At 41.0% G+C, this 23520-nt stretch overlaps 2 protein-coding genes across 2 annotated transcripts; both read right to left on the bottom strand.

Moving 5' to 3' along the window:
* Window positions 1-3290: 3290 nt before the first annotated feature.
* On the bottom strand, window positions 3291-8379 carry LOC137267695 (uncharacterized). Its single transcript, XM_067802161.1, has 3 exons — window positions 7840-8379; window positions 6674-7540; window positions 3291-3386 (listed from the first exon to the last, which is right to left on the bottom strand). The coding sequence occupies exons 1-3, from the start codon at window positions 8377-8379 to the stop codon at window positions 3291-3293; spliced, it is 1503 nt and encodes a 500-aa protein (XP_067658262.1).
* Window positions 8380-11789: 3410 nt separating this feature from the next.
* On the bottom strand, window positions 11790-19265 carry LOC137268639 (UBX domain-containing protein 10-like). Its single transcript, XM_067803213.1, has 4 exons — window positions 19187-19265; window positions 16016-16211; window positions 14586-14746; window positions 11790-12392 (listed from the first exon to the last, which is right to left on the bottom strand). The coding sequence occupies exons 2-4, from the start codon at window positions 16180-16182 to the stop codon at window positions 11833-11835; spliced, it is 888 nt and encodes a 295-aa protein (XP_067659314.1). The 5' UTR covers window positions 16183-16211; window positions 19187-19265; the 3' UTR covers window positions 11790-11832.
* Between the last annotated feature and the right edge of the window lie 4255 nt (window positions 19266-23520).

A 23520-nucleotide genomic window follows, 5' to 3' on the forward strand; every position in this document is an offset into this window, starting at 1 on the left:
ATCTAGAATGAGCTTTCTTTTCTCTCTTGCTGTAAATTCTGCCATGTCAACACAGGAAGCCGTCTGCTTAGACAAGGGAGATAACTCTTGTCGTAATGAGCTGCCTTCTAAGCCTTCAAGAGTTGTCTCCCTTATTTAGTATGCTTAGTGCATAGTGAAAGCCCTTTTTCCAATCTTAGCATCATTAGAAAAAAACAAAGATTTTCTCAATAATTTCTGGGAACACTGTACGTGCATCTCAACATGAAATATTCCCGATCGTCTTCTTTGTATTTATATTAATAGGCGCCTGTTTCATTTGCAGAATGTTATGACTGTGTCCTGTTATCACAGACGAGTTTTGTTGAGGGTTCATGACATTTTTGGCTCAAAACTGGTCCAATATCAAGATGCGCCAACATTCAGGCAGCTTTAACTCAGTGTCAATGTGACTGCTGGTTCGGACAAAAAGGAAGAGACAGAGGGCAAAAATATCCAAAAAAGGCATGTCCTGTCCTGACGTTGTTTAGGCTACTCCTATGGAATTGTTTCTCTCTGGTGAGTGGTTGGGATCGCGTTTTTCCGTTTAACAGCAAGAGATTGCCTTCCGAATGAAAGGTAAGGCTAAGTTACAAACATAGGTTTGGTATGACTTGAGTTAAATGTTTTTCCCCTGTAAGTCTCTGTTTAATACGTCTCAAATCATTGTTTCAAAGGATGCAACTAATCGACTTTCGCTTGTCCTGTAAACTGTGGTTGCTGTTTGTTGTTCAGCACGGCGCTCAACACAATTTAAGGTATACCAGAAGATAACTAAGTAAACAAGTTTGGATCAGACTACCCAGTGATCAACATCATGAATACCAATCTGCGCAACTTGATGATACGGTGCCATAATGAAGTCACCGAAACTGTCACCATCTGTTCCTAGGGACTTGTTTCTGAAAAATAATTCTAGCCCGATCTTCGCAAGGATGGTCCAGAACATAGTAACTGGTTACAAAAAAGTTTGAACATATGTATTGTTTCTATTTCAGTAATAGAAAATATACTAAAAAGTGCTCTAGTTCAATATTTTGGTCGTTAACCAAAAAACATGAAATTCTCTGACTGTGGCATGATGACTCCCTTTCCTCTAATGTCAAGGTCAGAGTGAAAATGTATTGCAGTTTTAATTGTATTGTCTCTGCATAACTTCATTGTGATCTGTGGTACCATGGCCCGATCATTTTGTGGGTTCGGAATAATAATCCTTCACAACGAGTGAGTTAATTTTATTTCGCCACTCAGCAGTATTAAATCTAGCTATAAGTTAGTTAGCGCTCTGTAAACAATCGAGTCTGGACCAAACACCTGGTACAGTTATAGTCACCTCTTACAAGGTTGGGTACCTGAAGTTCAATTCTTTCCCGTATCTTCACAGCGAATTAACAACCAGACTAAAAATATGTAATTAAATTAATCTTTATTTCTGTAAACTGCACATCTGCGTTTAAGTGCATAACAAACTATCACAGCATGCATGGACGTACAGCAGATAACCATAATAAACATTCAAAAACATTCATCTCAGAAACGTGGTACCACTTCAACAGAACTGTCAAGGGAAAAACTTCAATAAAACTTCTAGGTAACTTCCAGGTTACCGATTCACAATCATGGTGTAATGCAACGGTGTTTGTGTGAGTGCCTGTTGCGAGTGCTTAAAACCCAGACCCTGCCAAATCACCGGGTACTACTAAAATTGAATTGCGGAATATTAAAACGAAACCGATATATCTACCACACCGCATTGTCCTGACCATTGAGCCAATGTGTGTCTAATAAAATCCCAGCTATGAGGAAACCCTACTTTTGTCAAACGAATGCCACTATACCAATGCTTAATCTCTGACTATATATAAGTTTAAAAGAAACAATTCTCTTCAAATTAAAAAAATGACCCCAGTGAGATGGGAGATTCCTAACCTGAGAAAATCTTGACTTGCTTCATTTAACGTTTTAAGACTGTAGAAATGGCGGCGCTAAAGTGAAACTATGGGTCAGGCACTGTGAGATTAAAAAAATTATGCCACTCAAAGAAGTAAAGGAATTCCTATGCTCAATCTGCCAAGCTACAACTGACACTGTCATTGCATAAGCTGCGATGCATCATTCCCAGTACCCAACTACAAGTGCTGAAACAGATTACCACCACAAGCTGGGTAAGAATTGGTCTCCTGTTGTCATCAGAAGGAGGCATAATGGGGGCCTGTCTTCATCACTTGCATGACAGTCTGTCAGATGGTGCACCCCACAGTGTGCATTCTTGAAACTCAAACAGTGACAAGCCTGTGCAAAGAGTGCAGGTCACAAAGCACTTTATGGGTGACTTGACTCCTGAGAGGTCTTTTGTTATGCCCAATGACTAAGCACATGTGATACGTGTGGTCTCACCTTTGGCAAGACAGTATATTTTTTTGTCCTTAAACCAACTTGATGGCTTCATGCAAGTTTGAAAAAGATTCTAACTTCAATTCTCAACCAAATGAAATCCACTTGTCAAGTCAAACATATCAATATTTGCATCTCAGACAATCTTATCTCTAAATTAAAATTCTAATTTGAAGCATAGTTTTAGATATTGGTTGGCACGGACATTGAGGGATTGGTTTTGTCATGGTTGATGTCAGACAATTCAGTTGATTTGATCCCTTAATAACACAAATATCACTTCATGACAGCTTGGTTCATCTATCACAAGAAACAAAAATCTGTAAACTGCACTCTATATTGATCAAATATAGACAGATAACTTCATGTAAACTTAAAAATTTATGAAAACATGAGTGAAATACAGTTCAGTTTCACCTTCAATCATTGATCAGTTCATGTTCATAAAAAATAAATTCCAACTAAAACTAGAAATATGTTCTCAGGTGTTACAAATAAATTTGCTGGACATGGTACTTTTCCTGTACGGAAATGTGCAAAAAAAGTATTTTTAAAAATATACCAAATAACAATGTATTTATCAATTTTTTTTTCAACAAGTAATAACAGTATTAACACATTCTAAAGCACTGACCAAAATACTTGTCCTGAAAATGCATTCATCTTAGAACCTTAGATTAAAGTTGGTTTCTTTATCAAGAGTGAGTGACTTTAGTTTTACTCCACACTATTTGGCAGTAGTCTGTGAATAATCAAGTCTGGCCAGACAATCCAGTGATCAACATCATAAGCATTAATCTAAGTAACTGGGATACCATGACTCTTACAACAACTTCTGCATTATGGAAGAAACATTTAGAAATATTTAAGTCCTTGTGTCAGCCAATATCATCTTTCTGAACATTAGCATCACAACACTTAGACACCCTATAATCTGAATTATCACTAGATCCGTACTTCCGATTTTCCACACACTGCAATTATAATGTAGCATTAGACTAACAACGAGTCTCTGAAATGAACATATTTTACTGAAAACAGTTCATAATAAAAGGAAAGTCATAAAGTGAAATGGAGCCCTGAGACTTTCTTCATTTTCAAAACCTTTCACAGATAAAACTGTCTCTTGAGACAAGCCTGAAGCTGGGGGAATATGGACTTGCCACGTTTTCTAGACTTGTATGGGCTTTCTTGGATAAATTTGCTTCAGGGTCTGTACGACAGACTAATGTAGCATCAACTGAAGAGACTAATGTCCAGAGATGCTGACTTTCAGCACAGTGCTCTGTAACACTGGGATACTTAACATTTGTGGTACAAAATATGAGGAGCAAAAACGTCTCACTTTTCAGCAGTAGACAGAGACAACATCTGGAAATATCTAAACAAAACTTTGGTTTCAAATTTGGTAAAAGTAAAGTCAATAACAGTACTACACACTTTCAAATAGTTGTTAAGAAAACATCATATTATTCTGGTACATTAGAGCATCTGGTAATTAAATATACAATGAAAGCACATGTCGAAGGTCGCATACATAAAGCAGACAGAATAAACACCTTAATGCCAATAACAAATAAATATGAAACAAATAAAAGACATATACTGAGGGAAACAAATAAGGGATCAAATGAAAGCACAAGTGTTACTTTATTTATTTTTATTTTTTCAGGTCTCTTCACAAGTTAGGTGATACAAAATGTGAAAAAATCTTTGGAAAAAAGTAAAGGAACACTTGAGCCTTCATTTGATATGTTATTTTTTTCACTCAGTATACACTCACAGCTAAATATAACCTAGAAAGAAATGCACTAAGTAAAACATTCAGAAACACAAAATGTAAAAAGAAGCAATCATTCACACTGCACACTGAGGAGTGGAAACTGGCTTTCCATATATACACCTATAAATTTCAGCAATAGAATATACCACAAATCACAGAGACAACGTTGTTAATAAATATTCAGTTATTGCCATCACGGCAACACACTTAAGACCCTGTATCACCATTCTTGAAGTGCATACTGACTGCATACAGCTTTCATCGCTGCTGCTGCTGCTGATGATAATGATGACGACAATGACAAAGATGACAACAGTGATGATTTTGTTTGGAAATGATTTGATAATTCTGTAATAAGCTAACATAAATGCTCAACAAGTACAAGAGAAAATCAGATCTTAGTCCTCATTATCCCTAAATGAAGATCTGAGGACAACTGATTAGAGGTCAAAGCCCCAGGTTCAATTTGTGAAACTGAAAAAACACAAACAATAAATTCTGGAATAACTGATACATCAGTGTATCCCACAGGCTGTGAATAGAGTTTCTTGTTTCAAATAACTTACTATGGGTTTGGCTTATCTACAGTAAAAAACAAATGAGAGACAGACAATGATTTTGACAAAATTATTAAAATCTAAATATTTTAGATATTTAAATACTTACCTTACCATAGGTCTTATGCATATTACCTCTAGCTTCGCTAAACGAGATCAGACAGTCGTTGATTCGCCATCCCCTCGATGGCTACCTCATGTAATCTACGAATGTAGTCACGGAAGTGACGTGATCTCTCCACTCGCGCGAGAGCGCAGAATCCAAAATTCACTTTTACCGTCAACCGGAAGGTCCGAAGAGTCCAAAGTGGGGAGGAGCATCCAGCGTTGGGAGGGAGTCATCGCCCTATGGTAAGGTAAGTATTTAAATATCTAAAATATTTAGATTTTAATAAATTTTTAACTTACCTTACCATAGGTCTTATGCATATGGCTTCGACAGATGGATGGTGGTGTGGACTCCGGAGGACCATCCCTCAGCAAACAGTGCACATGCATCAGGAGAACACGGGAAAGCCAATGTCAACGGTCTCAGGATAATACCTGGAACAGGACAAAGAGCAACCCAATAGAACTCCAAAGAAAAACCGACGCACCCTGGGGGTGAGGTTAATCTTAAGACCAAAGGTAAGTAGAAGTGTAGTTACCTAATGGGCGGATGGTCGGGTAAGTTGCTGAGCAACCACCAATGGACCAAATGACTGTAACCCCTCCACGTCTTCAACTGCCAAGTCCCTCAAGTAGTGGGATGCGAAGACAGTTGATGACCTCCAGAAACAGCCCTCCATGATCTGCGGTACTGTGCAGTTCCGATGGAGGGCCATCGTAGACGCCAAGGCCCTGATCTCGTGCGGGTCACTTGCTACCGGATGAGGCAGGTGCTTGTCGTCATAGGCCGCCAAGATAGTCGATCTGAGCCAGAGGGCAATAGTATTTCTGTTTACTTCGCCTTTGCAGGACACGGCAACGGGAATGAATAATCTTTTGCGGGATCGTCTCCTAGAGGCTGACCTTTTAATATAGCATCTGAGAGCCCTGACTGGACATAGTAGCTCCTCCTCCAAGTCATGATGACCCAGGATCGTAGACAAAGGAGGGATGGAAAATAGCCTGTTAGGCTGCCCGGGAAGCTGGTTCTTAGCCACAAAATCCCAAAGCAAACCCAAATGAACACGTCCGTGTCTTGACTGTTCAAATCGGATCTGAGTAACGTCAAGAGCATGGATCTCGCTGACTCTAGCCGCTGTTGCCAATGATAGTAAGAAAACCGTCTTCTTGGAAAGATGTTCAAAGGAGGCTTCTTCTAATGGCTCGTACGGCGGCCCTCTGAGATGTTGAAGGACAACATTAAGATCCCAAGCTGGAGGACGGAACTTGGCCTTCTGGTCTTCCAGCTTGAAAGCTTTGAGAAGCGCAATAAGTTCTGGTATCTTGGAGATCTGTGTATCTGACTTGATAGCAAGGACAGAATTCTAAGCTGACAAATAGGTGCCTAAGGTACTGCCTTTGAGATGTCTAGAGTTCCGTAGGTAGAGAAGGAACTGTGCCACAAACTGAGGAGATGCTGCCATGGGATCTTGAGATCTTCGTGCGCAAAAATTCTCAAAAGAGCGCCATTTGTCGTCATATAAAGAACGGGTAGAAACTCTATGCGCACGAGCTATAACGTTCGCCACGTGCGCAGAGTAGCCCTTAGCCTTTAATGCTCTCTGCAGATGACCCATGCGTGAAGATGGAATCGCCGTGGATCCGGATGCAGCTGTCGACTGTGTGGATGTCGAAGCAGATGCAACCACTCTGGAAGTTTGTAAGGGTCTCCGCTGGCGAGCCGTCGAAGATCGGGAAACCACGATCTGGCTGGCCACCAGGGTGCGACCAAAAGCAGTCGGAGGTTCCGCGTCAGTCTGATCTTGGCGATTACATCCGAGAGAAGGATTGGAGGAGGGAACGCATATGCGTCCAGGCCTTCCCATGATAGAGACATCGCGTCGACTGCCCACGCCTGTGGATCCGGCACGGGAGATACGTACGTTGGTAACTGGTGATTGAAACTGGTGGCAAAAAGATCTACCAGTGGTCTCCCGAGTTGCCAGCAAATCTGGCGAAATGCGTCCGGATGAAGCATCCACTCCGTCGGGGATGGTTTGCCGGGGCGCGACAGGGCGTCTGCCAGGATGTTTTTGCAGCCGGGAATGTGACGAGCCGCGATCACGATGCCGTTGCTGTCTACCAGATCCGCTAACAGGAACATCTGGTCCAGAAGTTGTTTGGACCTGGTTGTACCCTGATTGTGAATCACCCACACGACCGTGGAATTGTCGGACGCTACCAGGAGTCTGGAGTTTGTTAGAACCGGTAGCCAGTGGCGGACCGCTAGGATGACTGCTTGCATCTCCAGGTTGTTGATATGCCACTCCCTTTCGGCGTCTGACCACAGCCCTGAGGTTGTCTGGCCGTTCAAGTGAGCGCCCCATCCCAAGAGGGATGCGTCTACAAACAATTCGTGGTTGTGGTTGAAGCTTGTCAAACAAACACCGGCGCAGACATTCCACTCTACCGTCCACCACCTGAGGTACTGATGCAGGTGCGGGGGTAGAAGAAATGATGACTGGAGGTCGTTCTCTCGAATGAATGGTAATAGGAACCTCTGTAGTGGGCGCAGCATAAGCCGTCCTCTGAGGGTGAGGTCCTGCGCCGACGTCAACAAGCCCAACAGAGACTGCCATTCTCTGAGGGTGAGAGGTAGGGACAGAGCTCGAGAATCTTCTGCCATCGATCGGGAGGGACCCTGACCAGATTGAGCCGAGTCAGGAACAACCCCCCAATGAAAGTTAACTCCTGCGTTGGTTCCAGTTGCGACTTCTCGATATTGATAATCCATCCCAACTGCTGAAGTAGGCGTGTGGAGAAGTCCAGTTGTTTGCGTAGCAACTGAGGATTGCAGTGATTTAGAAAACAATCGTCGATGTAAGGATCGAAGTCTATCCCCCGGAGGTGCAGAAACCGGGTGACAGGCAGTGTGACCCGAGTGAAAAGCCACGGGGCCGTAGAAATTCCAAACGGCAGCACTCGCCACTGGTAGTGTACTCCGTTGAATATGAAACGCAGGAATTTCCTGTGGCGTGGGAATACAGGAACGTGCAGGTAAGCATCCTGTAAATCTAGGCTGGCCATCCAAGCTCCGGGTGACAACTTGGCTCGGATCTGATCCAGTGACGTCATTCGGAAATGCGGGGGCTCGGCTAAATACAGGTTGTTGAAAGACGCCATGTTGTGAATCATCCGCATTTTGGTGGAACCTTTCTTGGGTATCAGGAAGATGGGTGAATAGAACCCCGGGGAGTGATGGGGTTCTGACACTATCTCTATAGCATGTTTTGTTAATAAAATGTTGATGTTTTCTAGTATAAGTACCTGTTGATCTATTGAGTACACTCGTGACCGGGGAGTGGTAGTCAACGGCGGAGCTCTGGCTAGTGGTAGCTTGTAGCCGGCTCTCAGGATCTTGCAAACAAACGGGTCTTCCAGGAATGTCCAGTTGGCCCAGAAGATCTCTAGTCTCCCACCTACAGGGGTCGGATGAACTGGTACGACTGGGGGTGGGAGGTCCCAGTCGTAGTAGTCCATGGCTTCAGCGGCCGGAGTAGGGACGCTTGCCCCTACCTCGACCGGACGTAGCTGGGGCATCCCTGCCGCGTTCTTGAGGCTTGCGCTGGACATCTGAGTCCTTGGTACGACCTCGTCCCCTCCCAAACGAGGAACGGATAGACTCTCTCCTGGGTACATATCTTTTCTTGGCATTACCCCTGGCTCGGCCACGAAATGCAGAGCCCAAGGCCTCGAAAGTTGACAGCGCCACTTCCGTGTTAGTAAGTTCGGCATGTTGTTTATACACCGTCGGTATCTTTGCATCAAAGAGGAACTTAGACGTAAATGGTGCACGAAGTAGTTGACGTTTAAATTCCTCTTGCCAAGAACAAGCATCTAAAAATCCAGATCGGCGCATAGTAGTAGTCATGGCTAGCGCCGCGCGTAAATGTCCAAGTAGGTCATGGAGTACTCTGCCTTGCCAAGCAAAAATGGTAGTTAAATGATCCACCCTCGAGGCATTATCCTCTGACAAATCCAAGGCTGCAGCGGAGGTGGCTGAAGCAAGAGCCGAGATAGGTTTAAGCATACGTTTCAGTTCCGTATCAATAGCTGCTAGCTTTGAATCCTGAACTCTGTAAGATGACGGAGTTGAGCTTGACAACCTCTTAATTGAATCGTCTAGCACCGCCCCGTTGTCGGCAAAATCCAGACTGTGTACTTTATAATCTGATTTCTTAGACTTCGACGCTTTGATGGTTGGATTTAAGGATAACTTCGCAAAGTCCGAGTCTAACAAAGCAACCGCATCCGCCACCATAGGGTGTGGTGGAATAAGTAACTCAGGAGACAAGTGAATCGACGCCGGGTTGCTTGAATCTGAAGAAGGGGAAGGACAGTCCGGTAATCTGTCGGCAATCCACTCAAAGACAGCAGTTAAGGAAAGATAGGTGCCATCACTATCACCAACATTGCCAGGTTCCTCCTCATAGTCTGGACAAAAGAACTGTTCCTCGTGATCCTCCCAGGAAATAGAGGTTGATTCTCGTCGCTGACTCGAGTTGGAAGCAGAGTTCTTAGTGTTAAATTCCTTGCAGGAAGTCTGCAGTGGTTCCGGCGATCGTGAACGCTGGGATCTAGAGAGACGCCGTGGTGATCTTGACCGAGATCGCACTCTACGTCTACTTCTGGTACGTGAGTCTTCCTCTAAGGAGCGCCTTGGAGAGCGGGAAACAGACTGGGAGCGCCGGCGTCTGCTACGGTGTGGAGAACGAGAGCGCTGACCCTTCGGGGACCTAGAACGAGATCTGCGCCGGGAGCGCTCAGCCTCTAAACGACGAGCGCGCTCTTCATCCAACTGGCGCTGTAACATTTCTTCTTTAGTCAGCGTATGAGACACTCTGGGGATTCGATAAGAAGTAGTTATAGGAGCAGGGTCCGGCAACAACATTGGCGCTGGCGTTGGTATAGGCGCTGGCGTTGGAATAAGCGCTGACGAAAACACCGGTGCTGATGTAAACAAAGGCGCCGGGACAGGCAGTGGCGCCGGGACAGGCAGAGGCGCTGGTACAGGCAACGGCGCTGGCGTAAGTCTAGGCGCTGTCGTTGGTAAAGGTGTAGACAACGAGGTAGGGAGTACAGCAGCGCCCGGTGTCAAGACAGATCGCAGAAGCTTCTGAACTTCAGGATGGGATAAGGCATCCGGGTGAGATAAATCTACAAAGGCGTCCGAACGCGTAGGCTCTGGAGAGGAGCGCGCCGGCGTAATAGATGAGCGCCCCACACTAGGTGTTGATACTGGTACTGAAGGCGGTGGTAGATCCTGGTCGTCAGGTAAGGATCCCAAGGAAGACGCTGGCGACGACATTCTTCTCTTATGTTGTGTAAAACGTTTCCTCCGAACCGCCAAAAAGGTCTTGAAATCGGCGAGAGATAACGCTTGACAGTGTAGGCACCGATTATCGCTGGAGCAAACAGCGGACGCACAATCCGGACACCAGGGATGTGGGTCCTTGGCTGACTTCTGCCCCTTGGAGACAGTACAATAGTGTCGAGTCATACACAGAAACTGTAACAGACAAGAAACCAAGACTTGACGATATGTTGATACAATACTAGGAGAAAAAAAACCCTACATAAAAATGTAGAAAGTAGTTGCACCCCTACGTAAAAAATAGACACACCCGTAAATGCGGGGCAGCGAAAAACAACAACCACAATGGCTGCCTTCGCTACGCTGAAATTCATGGCAGAAAATGGTATGATAAATACCGAAAACACAAGTGAAAATGACCAAGCATGGGCAGAAACATGACGGGCAAACAACCAACAAGATGAATTACCCCCATGGACGCCATACCGTTCTCACCTACGATACGGACAAGCCCTGCCTGAGTGAGAAAAGAACAGCACGAGGTAGCAAGGTAAGCACATTAAATGCTTGTATGACTTGACTTTAATACATAATGAGGGGATACAAACCATACCTACCAAGGAGTAGCAACTTTATTGAAACTACACACAGTAGGAAAAAACTGCAAACCAACACGTCCGTTCGCACGAACGCTAAAGGTAAAAGTGAATTTTGGATTCTGCGCTCTCGCGTGAGTGGAGAGATCACGTCACTTCCGTGACTACATTCGTAGATTACATGAGGTAGCCATCGAGGGGATGGCGAATCAACGACTGTCTGATCTCGTTTAGCGAAGCTAGAGGTAATATGCATAAGACCTATGGTAAGGTAAGTTAAAAATTGCATAGTATCATCACAAACACTGTCTGAAACTTTCTGAGGCTGCCTGTATTAAAAACTGAAATGTTTTCAGGTAAGCAGTAGGTGGTCTACTGTCTTTCAGCCTTTGTTTCCATTTTAACAAGAACTACAATCTGACTTTATACATTTGGAATGATTAGATATGTAGTCAATGGCTTTTGTAGCAACTAATTTCATATCACAGGAACACATGCAAACAAGCTTTCTGCTTGTCCCTTCACTTGAAAGCTTTTCAAATGACAATATCAATTCTGATATCAATTTTTAACTTACAACCATACAGGCATTACCCTTTCTTTAAAATTTCATTTCTGTATAAAGTGCATGGTATTTTATAATGTGGAATTGCTTTATAGTCAACGAAAAATCAGTACAAAATATTAATCTGTAATTACTGAGTAAAGGTTTACCTTTTAAAGCATTTGTCCTTTCTTTGTACATTTGATTTCAATATAAAGTGCATGGTATTTTATAATGTGGAATTGCTTTTACTATCATTAAAAAACTGGTACAAAAAAAATCCATTTAGAGCATTTCCCTCTAACCTTTGGACTTCATAATTCATATGCATCATCCCTGCTTCTCAAAAATCCTAGATCCACCCCTGTACTGGGTGAAGTTTTCCCTACCTATCACAAATTATGCACTGGTCTTCTTCTTGCATTATAAAAATACATATCTTTCAAACACAAATTACTTTTCAAACATAATACTAGTAATTACTTTTCTTCAAAGTACAGGACAGTCTTGTCTAGAAGATCTACATCACGGATCTGTACAGTCAAGGTGGATAATACCTTTCTTGGTGCATTACAGGCCAATACATATTGAGACAGGTTTTGTTGGGAGACATTCTCAGCAAAGTGGTGTATATCTTGAAGATAGTCCGATGGACTGAAATAACGCTGACATCGTTTGCCGTCTGCTGGCAGTTTGACTGCAAGCAGCAACCTCTCTTCCTGTTCTGTTGGTTCTGGTGGTAAGGGATGTTCTGGAGGGGGCAGATTTAATCCAGAGAGAGACTGAAATGATACAGAGGCTGGATCATTTTGATCTTTTTGTTGAGTTTCCGTTTTATCACTTTTGTGAACTGTCATACCACTAGGCTGTTGGGTGGACTGGGACTTAGCGACTCTGGTTTCATTAAGGTGAAGGTCATCCATGTCAGAATGGAGGGATGCAGGCTCATCTTGCTGGACATCTGGATCACCAATTGAGGGCAGACGGCGGAATTTGTTAAATGATGATGGAGGTCTCATAACTGTTACATTTGGTAAATCTGTGAGGAAAACAGACAAGGTGAAAAATGTATTGGTCACAGATGAGAGTTCATGAAAGTTGCTGAAACAGCAGAAATGACAAAAGAGTCAACATGTGCTGGTGTGATTGATCAAATACGGTAATCGACACTGATCGTTCAATCAACTGATATGCACAGCAATTACTGATAACCTCGGGAGACATATCATAGCAATGTTCATAAAAAATGAAACATCAAATTTATCTTTAGAAAGTAGGCATTTCATTGTTACGTTTGTTAAATCACGATGAAAACAACTGATGTAGTTTCCTGACTTGTAAAACTGTGATGTAAACAACATATTTGCATGCACAACAGAAAGTAGCCCAGATCATCTTGATGATGGTATTAATGTGCCTCTTTCATCTGCACAATGATGTTGCCCACATTAGTTTTGTGGTGAGGTTATTATCCAATATTGATCGATTACAGAGCTCTGATTATCAATCTGTATAGTGCAGGTCATCACCAACACTAGTGTAAAATACTGTTTGATCCAGTGAACACACTTTTTATTGCCAAATGAATAATCATAATAACTATTAAAAATACACTGCAGCAGACATGATAGAGGTGACTAAAAGAGTGCTGGAGGAAGAAGCGAGAGAGTTTTGTTTAATGCCACACTCATCAATATTCCAGGTGCATGGTGATGGTCTGTAAATAATCAAGTCTGGATCAGACACTCAAGTAATAAACATGAATATCGATCTACGCAATTGGGACACAATGACGTATGTCAACCATGTCAGTGAGCCTGAATACCAGATTCTGTTAGTTGCCTCTTACGACAAGTATGGATTGCTGAGGACCAATTCTAAACCAAATCTTTATAGGATGCTGAAGGAATAAGAGTCAAGATGAAGATATGAAAATCAGTATTCTGTCCTGAGTCTGTAAATGATTGATCACCAAAAGAATTTTGCATGATCCAACTTGTAACATAATGACTTCTTCCTTGGATGTGAGGATGTGGTTGAAGAGACAAAAATATTGTAAGTAACGTAACATATTGACACCCACTTCACTCCAAAGAGTGAAATTGTTATGTTTTAAGCTATGTCATGCAAAATCCTATTGTCCACCAATTAAGTACATATTTTACTATCACTAGAAAGTAGTTTGATTTTGTAACACCATGAAAACAAATCTTAATAGCATGTATTCTCAGACGATTTTGAAAAATCGTGACATCACGGTCTAATATCAGTTTGGGAATCAGTTAGATTATGGTTTGTTTTATCATGTTATAAAATTAAAACTACTTTCTGCTCATAGTTGAATATGTTTTAGAATCCTTTTTGACACAGCTTGTAAACATAAATTGATTTATAACCATTATGACAACAAGCAATTTAGAAAGAATGGTCTTTGAGAAAAAGCTCTAACTTGGAAGCTAGGCAAAACCCTGACAAGATTAAATGACAGTAGATTGTGAAAACATAAAGCTTTCATTTTTCACAACTGTCATGATTTTACACTTACACCAACGGCAACCTGTAAATAAGCCCAGACCAATTTTATTTCTTGTTTTACGGATCCTCCTGCCATAATTTTTCAAGAATAAGAAGAAAAAAAATTAATTTTACCCGCTCCTAAAATAAAATCCTAACATTTTTATAGGTTGAAAACCTAAACTCACTATGAAATACTTTACAAGTTTTTTTTACCCATATTCACTTCAGAAATTGCCAAAAGTAAAATACTTTGAGCATTCAGATGGAATATTACTTTGATTGGAAATTTTATTTTTATTTTTTTTCCTGCCTGCCTTTAGGTTTTCAGAGGAAAAAAATCCATAAAACAAAAAGTAAAATTACTCTGGCCTAAGATAATTTTTCCACGGAAATGTAATGAATTCTACAGCAACCCACATAGGCATAACTCACATTGTTACTGAGACATGCCCCTCTTACGGGGTGAAATTTTGTTCACGAATTGTACACTGTTGTCAAGAAGGTTGGGTTAAGGTAATTAAATGTGGAAATGAGTAGTTTAGATGACAGGGTTTCATTTATAACTATGCCAATAAATAATTTATGTATTTGTACCCCCTTAGAGTATATGTGATCTTTAAACAATAATCTGCAACGCATTAAGATATGTTTCACTGTATCTGTAGCTGCATAATATTGATAATAGTAATTAGCATAGAAAGCAGTATCCAAATACCTTTCTCCACTGGTGGGGGTTGACTTATCCGAGAGCTTGTAGGTCGCTGCCGTGACGACATGGGCCGCACTCTCTGAGTGGATGGTGGACGAGGGGGTGGAGAAGGGACATAACCTTCGTCTGAACCACTTGACACTGGTCGAGGACTCTCCAAATCATCTCTGTGCCCCACACAATAGAAAGAATCATGACTGAGCGAGTGTGGTTTCATACTGCATTCAGGAATATTCCTGCAATATCATGGTGGAGGACACCAGAAATGGACTTCACACATTATGTTTCTGTTAAAAATCAAAAATGGATCTTTGGCATGACGAGCTAACACGCTAACCAGTGGGCTACCCCACATGGGAAAACAATGACATGTGTCAACCAAGTGAGCAAGTCTGGCCACCCGATTCCATTAGTCACCTCTTACGGCAAGCATGGGTTGCTAAAGACCAATTCTAACCTGGATCTTTAAAGGTCGAAGTTGATGTGATAAGACATTTGCAAAGTTGGTGGGTGAGTGAGGTTTGGTTTTAGGCTGACTTTTGCAATAACCCAGCAATATTACACTGGGGAGACCAGTATTAGACTTAACACACTGCACCCATGTGCAGAATCGAACCCAGGTCTTTGTGTGACAAGCAAATGCTTTAACCAGTTGGCTACCAAATGCTCCACTTTTGCAAAGAAAGGTTTTGACAATGACAAAAAAGCTCACAACCAAAGTGGACTTTTCATCGAAAAAAGCAGAAAAAAATAACAAGAGTTTAGTTGAGATTTCAAAACAGTGATAGAATATAAAAATGTATTTGTCATAATAAAACTGGAAATTTTAACTATAGATTGTACATTTATACACTTATCCTATCTCATGGTATGCACCTGTCCCGATGGATACCCCTCTGACCTGACAACATCACAGACTTCTGGAAGCTCCAGTCCAAGATGAGAATGACAGAGACAGGCTGTCAGGTGAACATATGAACTATCTGAACACTTACTGGGATAATTGACAGGTCCTGCGATGGTGTGGGAGCAGAGGTCACGTGCCAGAAGCCATAAGTTTGTCACTTAGCCAATGGGACATTTTCACACATGGTCACAGGAGAAGAAGAAAGGTGCATACCATTAGATAAAATATGTTTAAAAATTTGATATTGTATCTTTAACAAGACTCATGCAGATATGACCTGATAAAGGGACCAGAAGTAACCGCCCAACCATTCACTTGGGCAGAGAAAAAGAGAGTGACAAAGACTGGTAATGGTCTGGTCACATGGGACGATGTGGTGGGAAAAGGGAGGCAACACCACTGGGTGAGTGATTTTACATTTGTTTCAGGGAATGAAGTGATTCAAGTTTCTGCATACCCATGTGAAAAAAAGGACTGGTAAGCAAATAGCATGAGTCAAGATAAGGACAAATTTAATAATAACATATACAGTGGGACTCTGTTTTGCCGGACTTGCATCCTCCTCCTTGATGCTGTGTGTGACCTTTCCCCTCTCAACAGCAAAGGGTCCCCAAACGTTGGGGAGGGGGAAGGGGTAAGAGAGACACCCTCAGTGCTGGAACGTCTCGCTTGTTTGCCTGCCTGCTGATGAATCATGGGTGTCTCTTCATAACATCCTGCTACTCCTGGAAGGAGGAACCAGTCTCAATTATCTCAGTTTAACATGATATATGGTGATGCTGTCACTTGTAGAGATTCCATGCTCTTTCTTTCGAGTGTGCAGAGAACCATAGTTTTTATTATGTGGTTTTGGTTTTGACGTGAACAATGACATATTTATTGACATTTTTCCAATGCCTATCATTGTTAGGATGCGTATCTGAGTGAGTGAGTTTAGTTTTATGGTGCACTTAGTAATATTCCTGCTTTATGGAGGTGGTCTGTAACAAATTCAGTCTGGATCAGACAATCCAGTGATCGACAGCATTAGCATTGATCTACACAAGTGGAAATCAGTGACATACATGTGTCAACAGTGTCAGCAAGCCCGACTACCCATATCACTGCTATGATTCGGTTCAGTTCATTGAAAACTTAACCTGACACCTTACTTTGACATTCGACAACCATTACCACTATTTTGATTCCTTATCTGAATAACTATTTTAATTATTTCCACACACACAGATTGTAATTTTGAACACAATCCGAGCAGTTTCGAGCCTGACATAGGGCAAAATGTGATTTGTTGACACCGGGCTAATTATCCAGTGAGAATTGTTGTTAGTACTTGTAGACATTGCCAGGTTGATGATGAATTTCACTCTTTTAAAAGCTGACTCTGGGAGTTAAATGAAATCAGATGTATTTACTTGTCTCAAGAATCATAAAAATAATAAAAAATGTCCAAATCGATGCTGACGGTGACCAATATCTGAAAAATCAAATTGAATCAAGGTTTGTTTGAATTGTTGCAGATCTAGACCCAGTCCTGTTAGTCTCCTCTTACGACAAATATGGATTACTGGAGATCAATTCTAATCTGAAACCTAACAGATATTATGTATTAGAGCTGTGTACTGGAAATACACTGTACTGCAATCCATACTGCCATGTACAGGGAGCTAAAGGGTTTGATGGTGATTTTGTACATGCAATGCTGATTTTCTACATGCTTCAATCAACCAACCAACCAACCAACCAACCAACCAACCAACCAATCTGTTCGACACAGATCAGCAAATAATTCATTTGGGTAAGCTCTGTCTGGGGAAGGTTCATAATTTCCCTGCAACCGACCATCTGCCCAATCATCAACCATTTTACTGTACTCCATAAATGAATTGGTGAAATCGAGAGCTGTAGTTAAACATCATGCTGATGTTGGGGAAAGAGACCCTTCTGTTCTCCCATTTCTTTCGTCCATAGATTAATAGAGGTAATGAAACATGATCTGACCCTATGTTATTGCAATTATCCTTGTGTCATGAAATTTTGATCACTTAAAAACTATTGCCGAATTTTCAAAGCAAATTCCATATAATGTAATTTACAAATCTCTTACCTCTAAACCAGTCTCAGTAAACTTAGTCTCAGTGTATTTCGTTACACTCCACCACTGAGTCTAACACAATCTAGTAGGTCGCGTCAGGTAACCTTTGAGCGACTTATAAGCGTCCAATCAAACGTGAGACAGTTAAATAGATTTAACCAATCAAACAACAGCTACTATTTAGGGATCGGAGGGACTTTCAAAATATTCAGGTTACTGACACAGATCTCTCCACAAACAAAAACCTGTATGTAACACAGTTATTTGACCAGCAGTACATACGCTCTTGGGGTTCTGTTGACATGGTTACCATTAGCCAATATTTCTGCAAGATGACATCCTTGAATATTGCCCAAAACACTATTTTCAGCGACTGTTTACTCACCGTTGTCATAGCTGTAACGTGCACCACCTGGAAGTGAGCGTATGCTAAATCTAAGCATTAAGAATCATTCGGGTATGAACCTTTTTGAGATAAAAAGTTCAAAAGGTATGTGCGAATGTCCACTTTCATGATTTGGTAAGGTTACCTGACGCAACCTCCCATAAGGTTTCGTTAAACTCAGTAGCGGAGTGTAACCAAAAGCACTAAGGATAAGTAGACTGACCTGTAAACTTGATTATTTGTGTCAAACACATCCAAAATCCAGGTGTTTTTACCACTTTTCACATGGTTTCCCTCTCACTGACCCAAAAAGCTATGCCACACAAGTTTGATCATATGATTTGCTGGCTTGTCACATAAACAGGATGACTTGTATGGACAATCTCGTGTGTTAATGTCAGAGTAAGAGCAGTCCCAACATAGACAAGCAGAAGACAGTTGTGCTGTCAGTATACAAACAGTGAAGTTATTACTGTTTACATTTTATTTGAGCTATTAAAGTTACATTATTGACCTAGGGTTAAAAAGTAGTTGTTTGCTGAATATGGGCTGTATATGTGTTTGGTAACTTGACACGAAGCATTTTCTGGTCATTATTAAGGAAAAGTAAACAGTGTTGCCAGATGATCAAAACTGCAGAAACCGAAAATTATTGTTATGAAAAGCGAGAATTACCATTCAAGAGGGGATGATTGGTGTTACATGTCGTTTGAACTTGTGTGACTTGATGATAATTTGGGGGCTTTTAGTTATTTTAATGAGTTCTCCAGTAATTGTTGTGTTAGGTTCTGTTAACAATCTCAGTATACATTAATTTATGAATATTATTTGGGATGGGGGATCGGGACAACTCTTACCCAGTATCGACACTTTGTGTCCTGTCTGCCATGCATGAGACAGTTCGACCACCGACAGGTGTCAGTCCGGATATCGGGGTCCCGCCCGGATCACAACTCTGTTACCATATTATATTCCACAAAACATCGTTGTCGTTAAATCTTTGCTTTCAGGGCAATTTGACCATAATACTGGGGATACAATGATGTCTTTTATCGTTAATGTTTCTGCTGTCACGACGTTTTAACTGTTAACATTTATTCCACCTCTGCCTCAGAGTCGAGACTGGCCCATCCACTAGGCTGGGTGTTTACAATCGCGTCATAAATGGCCACAAAACAAACAAGAGTTACATATTGTCTGTTACATTTGCCTACAGAGCAAACCTTGTGCACGTCTAGACTGAACTGCCGAAGAATGAAAACTGCTAACATCCGTTGAAGTTTTAGAAATCTTCGCATCATATCTACCATGGCGACTGGCAGGTCGCGCCATATTTACAATACGGAGCAAATCAAAGCGTGGCGATGTGATTCGTCAATATTTGGTTTCTTTTGATATTTATTCCTTCGAAATAAAACACACATACACTGATATCCTTATTTGAGGTAAAACTGTTTCATAGCAATATATGTTTTCATTGAGGAGACACGTACATTTATTTGATATTTAAAAAGTAGGATTATCCAAATCGAATGTGGATTTCTCTTCTTTTATTTATTTAAAGATGAACACACTGTAGTCAATGTTTCTGTACATACTACAGGACATGCTTCTATTCTATTGAAAATTAAATTTCTGATCTACATGTAAATCTTGGCATGCCAAGACCCGAATCATTTCCAGATGCCATTTTGTGTGACCCTTTCTCTTGCATCGCGCTTTGTTCTCTAAATTTCGTTTGGAACCGAACGCGTAGCTGTTGATCAACGCCTCTCGGTTACAAGAGGTCAAAGGTTGCTGATCTTACCCGGATCTTCACGGGTATGATCTGTAGGAACGTTTTTGTCTTGAAAGAAACTAAAACGTAAAACAGCTCGTGAAAACGGGGCTACGGACAGTTACAAAACACTGTACACATCACACCGTAGTCGTGAATAAGTTTAACCAGAGATAATCTAAAACTTCTATATATATAGTCTTCCTGGTTTTACATCGCTTGTGGCAATGTTACGGCGAGGAACACATGTCCAGTTTACCGGGCGCAGCACCAGCCAGCCACCACCCTTTACTATCCATATAGGGTTAGCTAGGGTTTGGGGTTAGGGTTATGCACCCTTTCGATCCATAGGTTTACTAGGGTAGGGGTTCGGGATGAGCATCCTTTACGATCCTACGGGATTGGGGTTAGGGTTTGGCACCCTTTCGATCCATAGAGTTAGCTAGTGTTTGGGGTTATAGTGTCTGGCACCCTTTCCTATCTTCAGAGATTGCTAATTAATCTGAAAATCCATTTTGGGATTCGAACCCTTGAACCACTTATGTCCCATGCCTCCAACCTTAATTCAAAGTTTTGTGGAATACAATATTTTATATGCCAGTACTGTCACTGAAAATGTCGTAATGTATTTCAAGGAAGACATAGTTTTTAATAATGTATTTCCAGGTAGCCTTAATTTAAGAGTGTCAAAGTGATACCCGATAAAGCTTATTCGTCCGTAGTGCACGATGTCTGTTCATTTCTCTGCATTCCTCCCTCGTAACAAGTAGTGAACTGTGTCAATATCATAATGATAGTTAATTGTTTTAGGACCGAAATTCTGCAACAAACTCACAGAGTTGGTATGATGTTAAGATTATGATCAACGTTTCACTGAGCATTTTATGTTTGTTAGATTTCTAGTTGAACTGCAATTCATCGGTCCGCTTTTGAGTCAAATAGACTACAGCTGATAACTTAACTTGTGTATGCGCATGAGCAAACAAACCTAGCCTGGCATCACAGTACACGCAATTTATCTGTCTGGTAGACTCCACGCACTAATTCTCACGGAGAAAAACCTGATGGGGTTATATTGTTGTTTTCACCTTACGCATATTTTCATAAGACCCGGAAAGACATGATTAAAAAAACAAGAAAACAAATGTCCCCGTAGTACGGAAGCCTTTTAGGGACATGTGCTTTTAAATTTTTTGGTTGAAAGTTCAAGATACTAAGTTGAAATTAAAAATACATATTAAGTTGAAATTTCAGGAAAAGTATCTAGAAATTTCAAACTCAAGTGGAAATTTCAAAGTAGTTCTCTTGAAATGTCAATGTAATATATATATCTTGAGAATTCAACTTATGTTGAAATTTCAAGAAAAATATCCATAAAATATCTATAAAACGCATGGCCCTAAAAGGTGTCCGTAAGATTTTGAATAATATGTATTGAATATTGAATCAGTTATAAGTTGAAATTACAACATAGGATTTTGAAATGTCAGGGCGTTTTTAAATTAATCAACTTATTAACTAGAAATTTCACCATATTTACTAGTTGAAATTTCAACAGGGGAAAAATTTTTTTCTGTTTTTTTTCTTTCTGGCTGATTCTCCATGATTAATGTCAATTTGAAATATGTGAATGAGCCTTTAGAGACAATTTGCTTTGGATGCGGACATGTTCGTAATGCTCTGTTCGCTGTAAACCGAACTCTTCTAATACAAATGTCCACACCATAACTGGATACAGTAAGGTGTTTGAGAAGCAGGTGCAGAAGTGCTCCTCATAAGCGTCTCGTCATTCAATGATTCATTAAAGGTCACATGCAACGTAAAACACAACTTTGCAGATTCTGATACCTTTCGGTATGCACTGACCGAAACACATCATCAAAAATGCCAGTTCAACCTATAAAGTTGAAAAAAAAACGCGATGAAAAAAAGCCCGCGAAATCGGAGTTCAAACGATTCACTAAATTTCCCCCAGCTCTAGGGGAAAAGGTGATTTCAACAGCTGTGCTGAGCTGCGCCCATAACGCATGCGCATTGAATAGGTTCCCTGTCAGTTTAAACCGTTCCATTACATTAAGTATCATGTTACTTAAGACAGTAAAAATACATTAGTTAACTCAGACGAAAACCGAATTAACAGTGTCGGTAGATCAGAAGTCCAGTTACTGGGATATCTCGTTCCGCATCGCGAGAATTGTCAGTCAAAATGGCTTCCGATAACCCGAACACCTGTAAGGTTGGTTCTACATTTTCAACATGAATATGCCATACCCTCTAAGAAGGATTCTAGACATTGACGCTTTGACATCCTCAAAAATATAAGTGCCACAACATGCAATGTATACGTAATTACTTCACTAAACGATACAAATAAATCCAATGACTCTAACGACACGCTTTTTTCCTCATTACAAAATATATACAAAGAGATCTTAATCATCTGGGACGTGATTGGTCGTCGTGCGCAACAAAGGGATCCTCCTGTACTGAACCCGGCCCACTTGGAAGCTGCTTTATTCGAAGAATGGCGCAGGTTTCCCCTTCAGAGGATAAGGAGGCTGACAGGGGGTGTGGGGAGGAGAGTTCCGGCAGTCATACAGTCTCATGGAGGTTACACTCTGTATTGACCTTTACTTGTGGAAGACACGCAAAATGACTCTTTGAATGTTCGCATTCACCAATAGATTCAACATTCCATGGCCATACTAAGTCTTGTGCAAACATGGTTTTATATGAAAATCAAGTTGTTGTTTTTCAATCGGCACGAGATACAAGGGGCATTTATTTACGTTCTTTGTGTATAGCGTGGGTGAATGTTTGAGCAATTTACAGAAACAAACATTATTGTAAGACTTTTTCCAGAAGTGAGTTGGTTTCATCAGCTGTCAGCTGTCGACTGACGATAGATTATGTCCGTGGATTTTAAGAGGTACGTGTATTTTGTATTTCACTGTGAAATGCATTCATATTTATATACTATTTGTTTTCATTATCCATATCACATAAACAGGTGTGCTGTATTTTGATATGATGTGTTGAATAAAGGAATTGTTCAATACATGTGTTCGATAATCTTTTTTTCTAATCTCATTTACACACCTATGTCTCGAATACACCGATAAGTCGTACTTATTGTTTGGTCCCCAGTGATTCGACGCATCGGGATTTGACTATTCCAAAAAAAAAAAACAAAAAAACCTGTATATTTCGCAAAATCTATTTTTTTAGCTATTTATGTCCCTTCAGCACTTCAGTACTTCAGTGTTTCCTTGTACAGCCAAAAAAGGTTTTGAACTTTTTAATCCTATATGCCGGTTTTCAGAGAAAATGTATAACAATGCGTGAGAAAAACACATAAGGGTTTTGCGGTGCATAAGTACACCCGTGCTGTCCCGTAAACCGAAGAGCCTTGGGAATCGAAAGTGTGACGCGAAATATTTCACGTTCGGTGATATGGTTGACCTGCCACAAGGCATCCAAAGTGACAAAAAAAAATTTCTGTTCAACACAGACATGGACTGTGCTGTTGACCAAGAATGAAAATAGAAATGGTGGAAGCTGACAGCAAAGCGACACGACAATGTTGACTTTGTCTAATTGAAATAGAACTATTTTTCCCCAACCCACCGTCAGGACACACAGGCACCACAAATTCAAATACAAGCCAACTGATAACATTTACGATAAGAACACATATTGGGAAAGATAGCAGGATTTATACTTATGCAGGAAATCATCGCAATGTTTACCACGTTATCATATCTGACGGTCAACAGTTTA

Source organism: Haliotis asinina, chromosome 16, assembly GCF_037392515.1.
Source record: "Haliotis asinina isolate JCU_RB_2024 chromosome 16, JCU_Hal_asi_v2, whole genome shotgun sequence".
NCBI classification, from domain to species: domain Eukaryota; kingdom Metazoa; phylum Mollusca; class Gastropoda; order Lepetellida; family Haliotidae; genus Haliotis; species Haliotis asinina.

Bases quoted from the DNA above. Each gene is read 5' to 3' on its own strand.
- LOC137267695 (XM_067802161.1), bottom strand. From the start codon at position 8,379: ATGGACTACTACGACTGGGACCTCCCACCCCCAGTCGTACCAGTTCAT. The intron at 7,541-7,839 runs GTACACTACCAG...CAATCTGGTCAG, and splicing joins TGCGTTTCATATTCAACGGA to GGTCCCTCCCGATCGATGGC. The intron at 3,387-6,673 runs GTAATCGCCAAG...TTATAATTGCAG, and splicing joins CTCCAATCCTTCTCTCGGAT to TGTGTGGAAAATCGGAAGTA.
- LOC137268639 (XM_067803213.1), bottom strand. From the start codon at position 16,182: ATGATTCATCAGCAGGCAGGCAAACAAGCGAGACGTTCCAGCACTGAG. The intron at 14,747-16,015 runs GTATATGTTATT...TGTGGGGCACAG, and splicing joins CGGCAAAACAGAGTCCCACT to AGATGATTTGGAGAGTCCTC. The intron at 12,393-14,585 runs GTATTTGGATAC...TTTTCCTCACAG, and splicing joins ACCCCCACCAGTGGAGAAAG to ATTTACCAAATGTAACAGTT.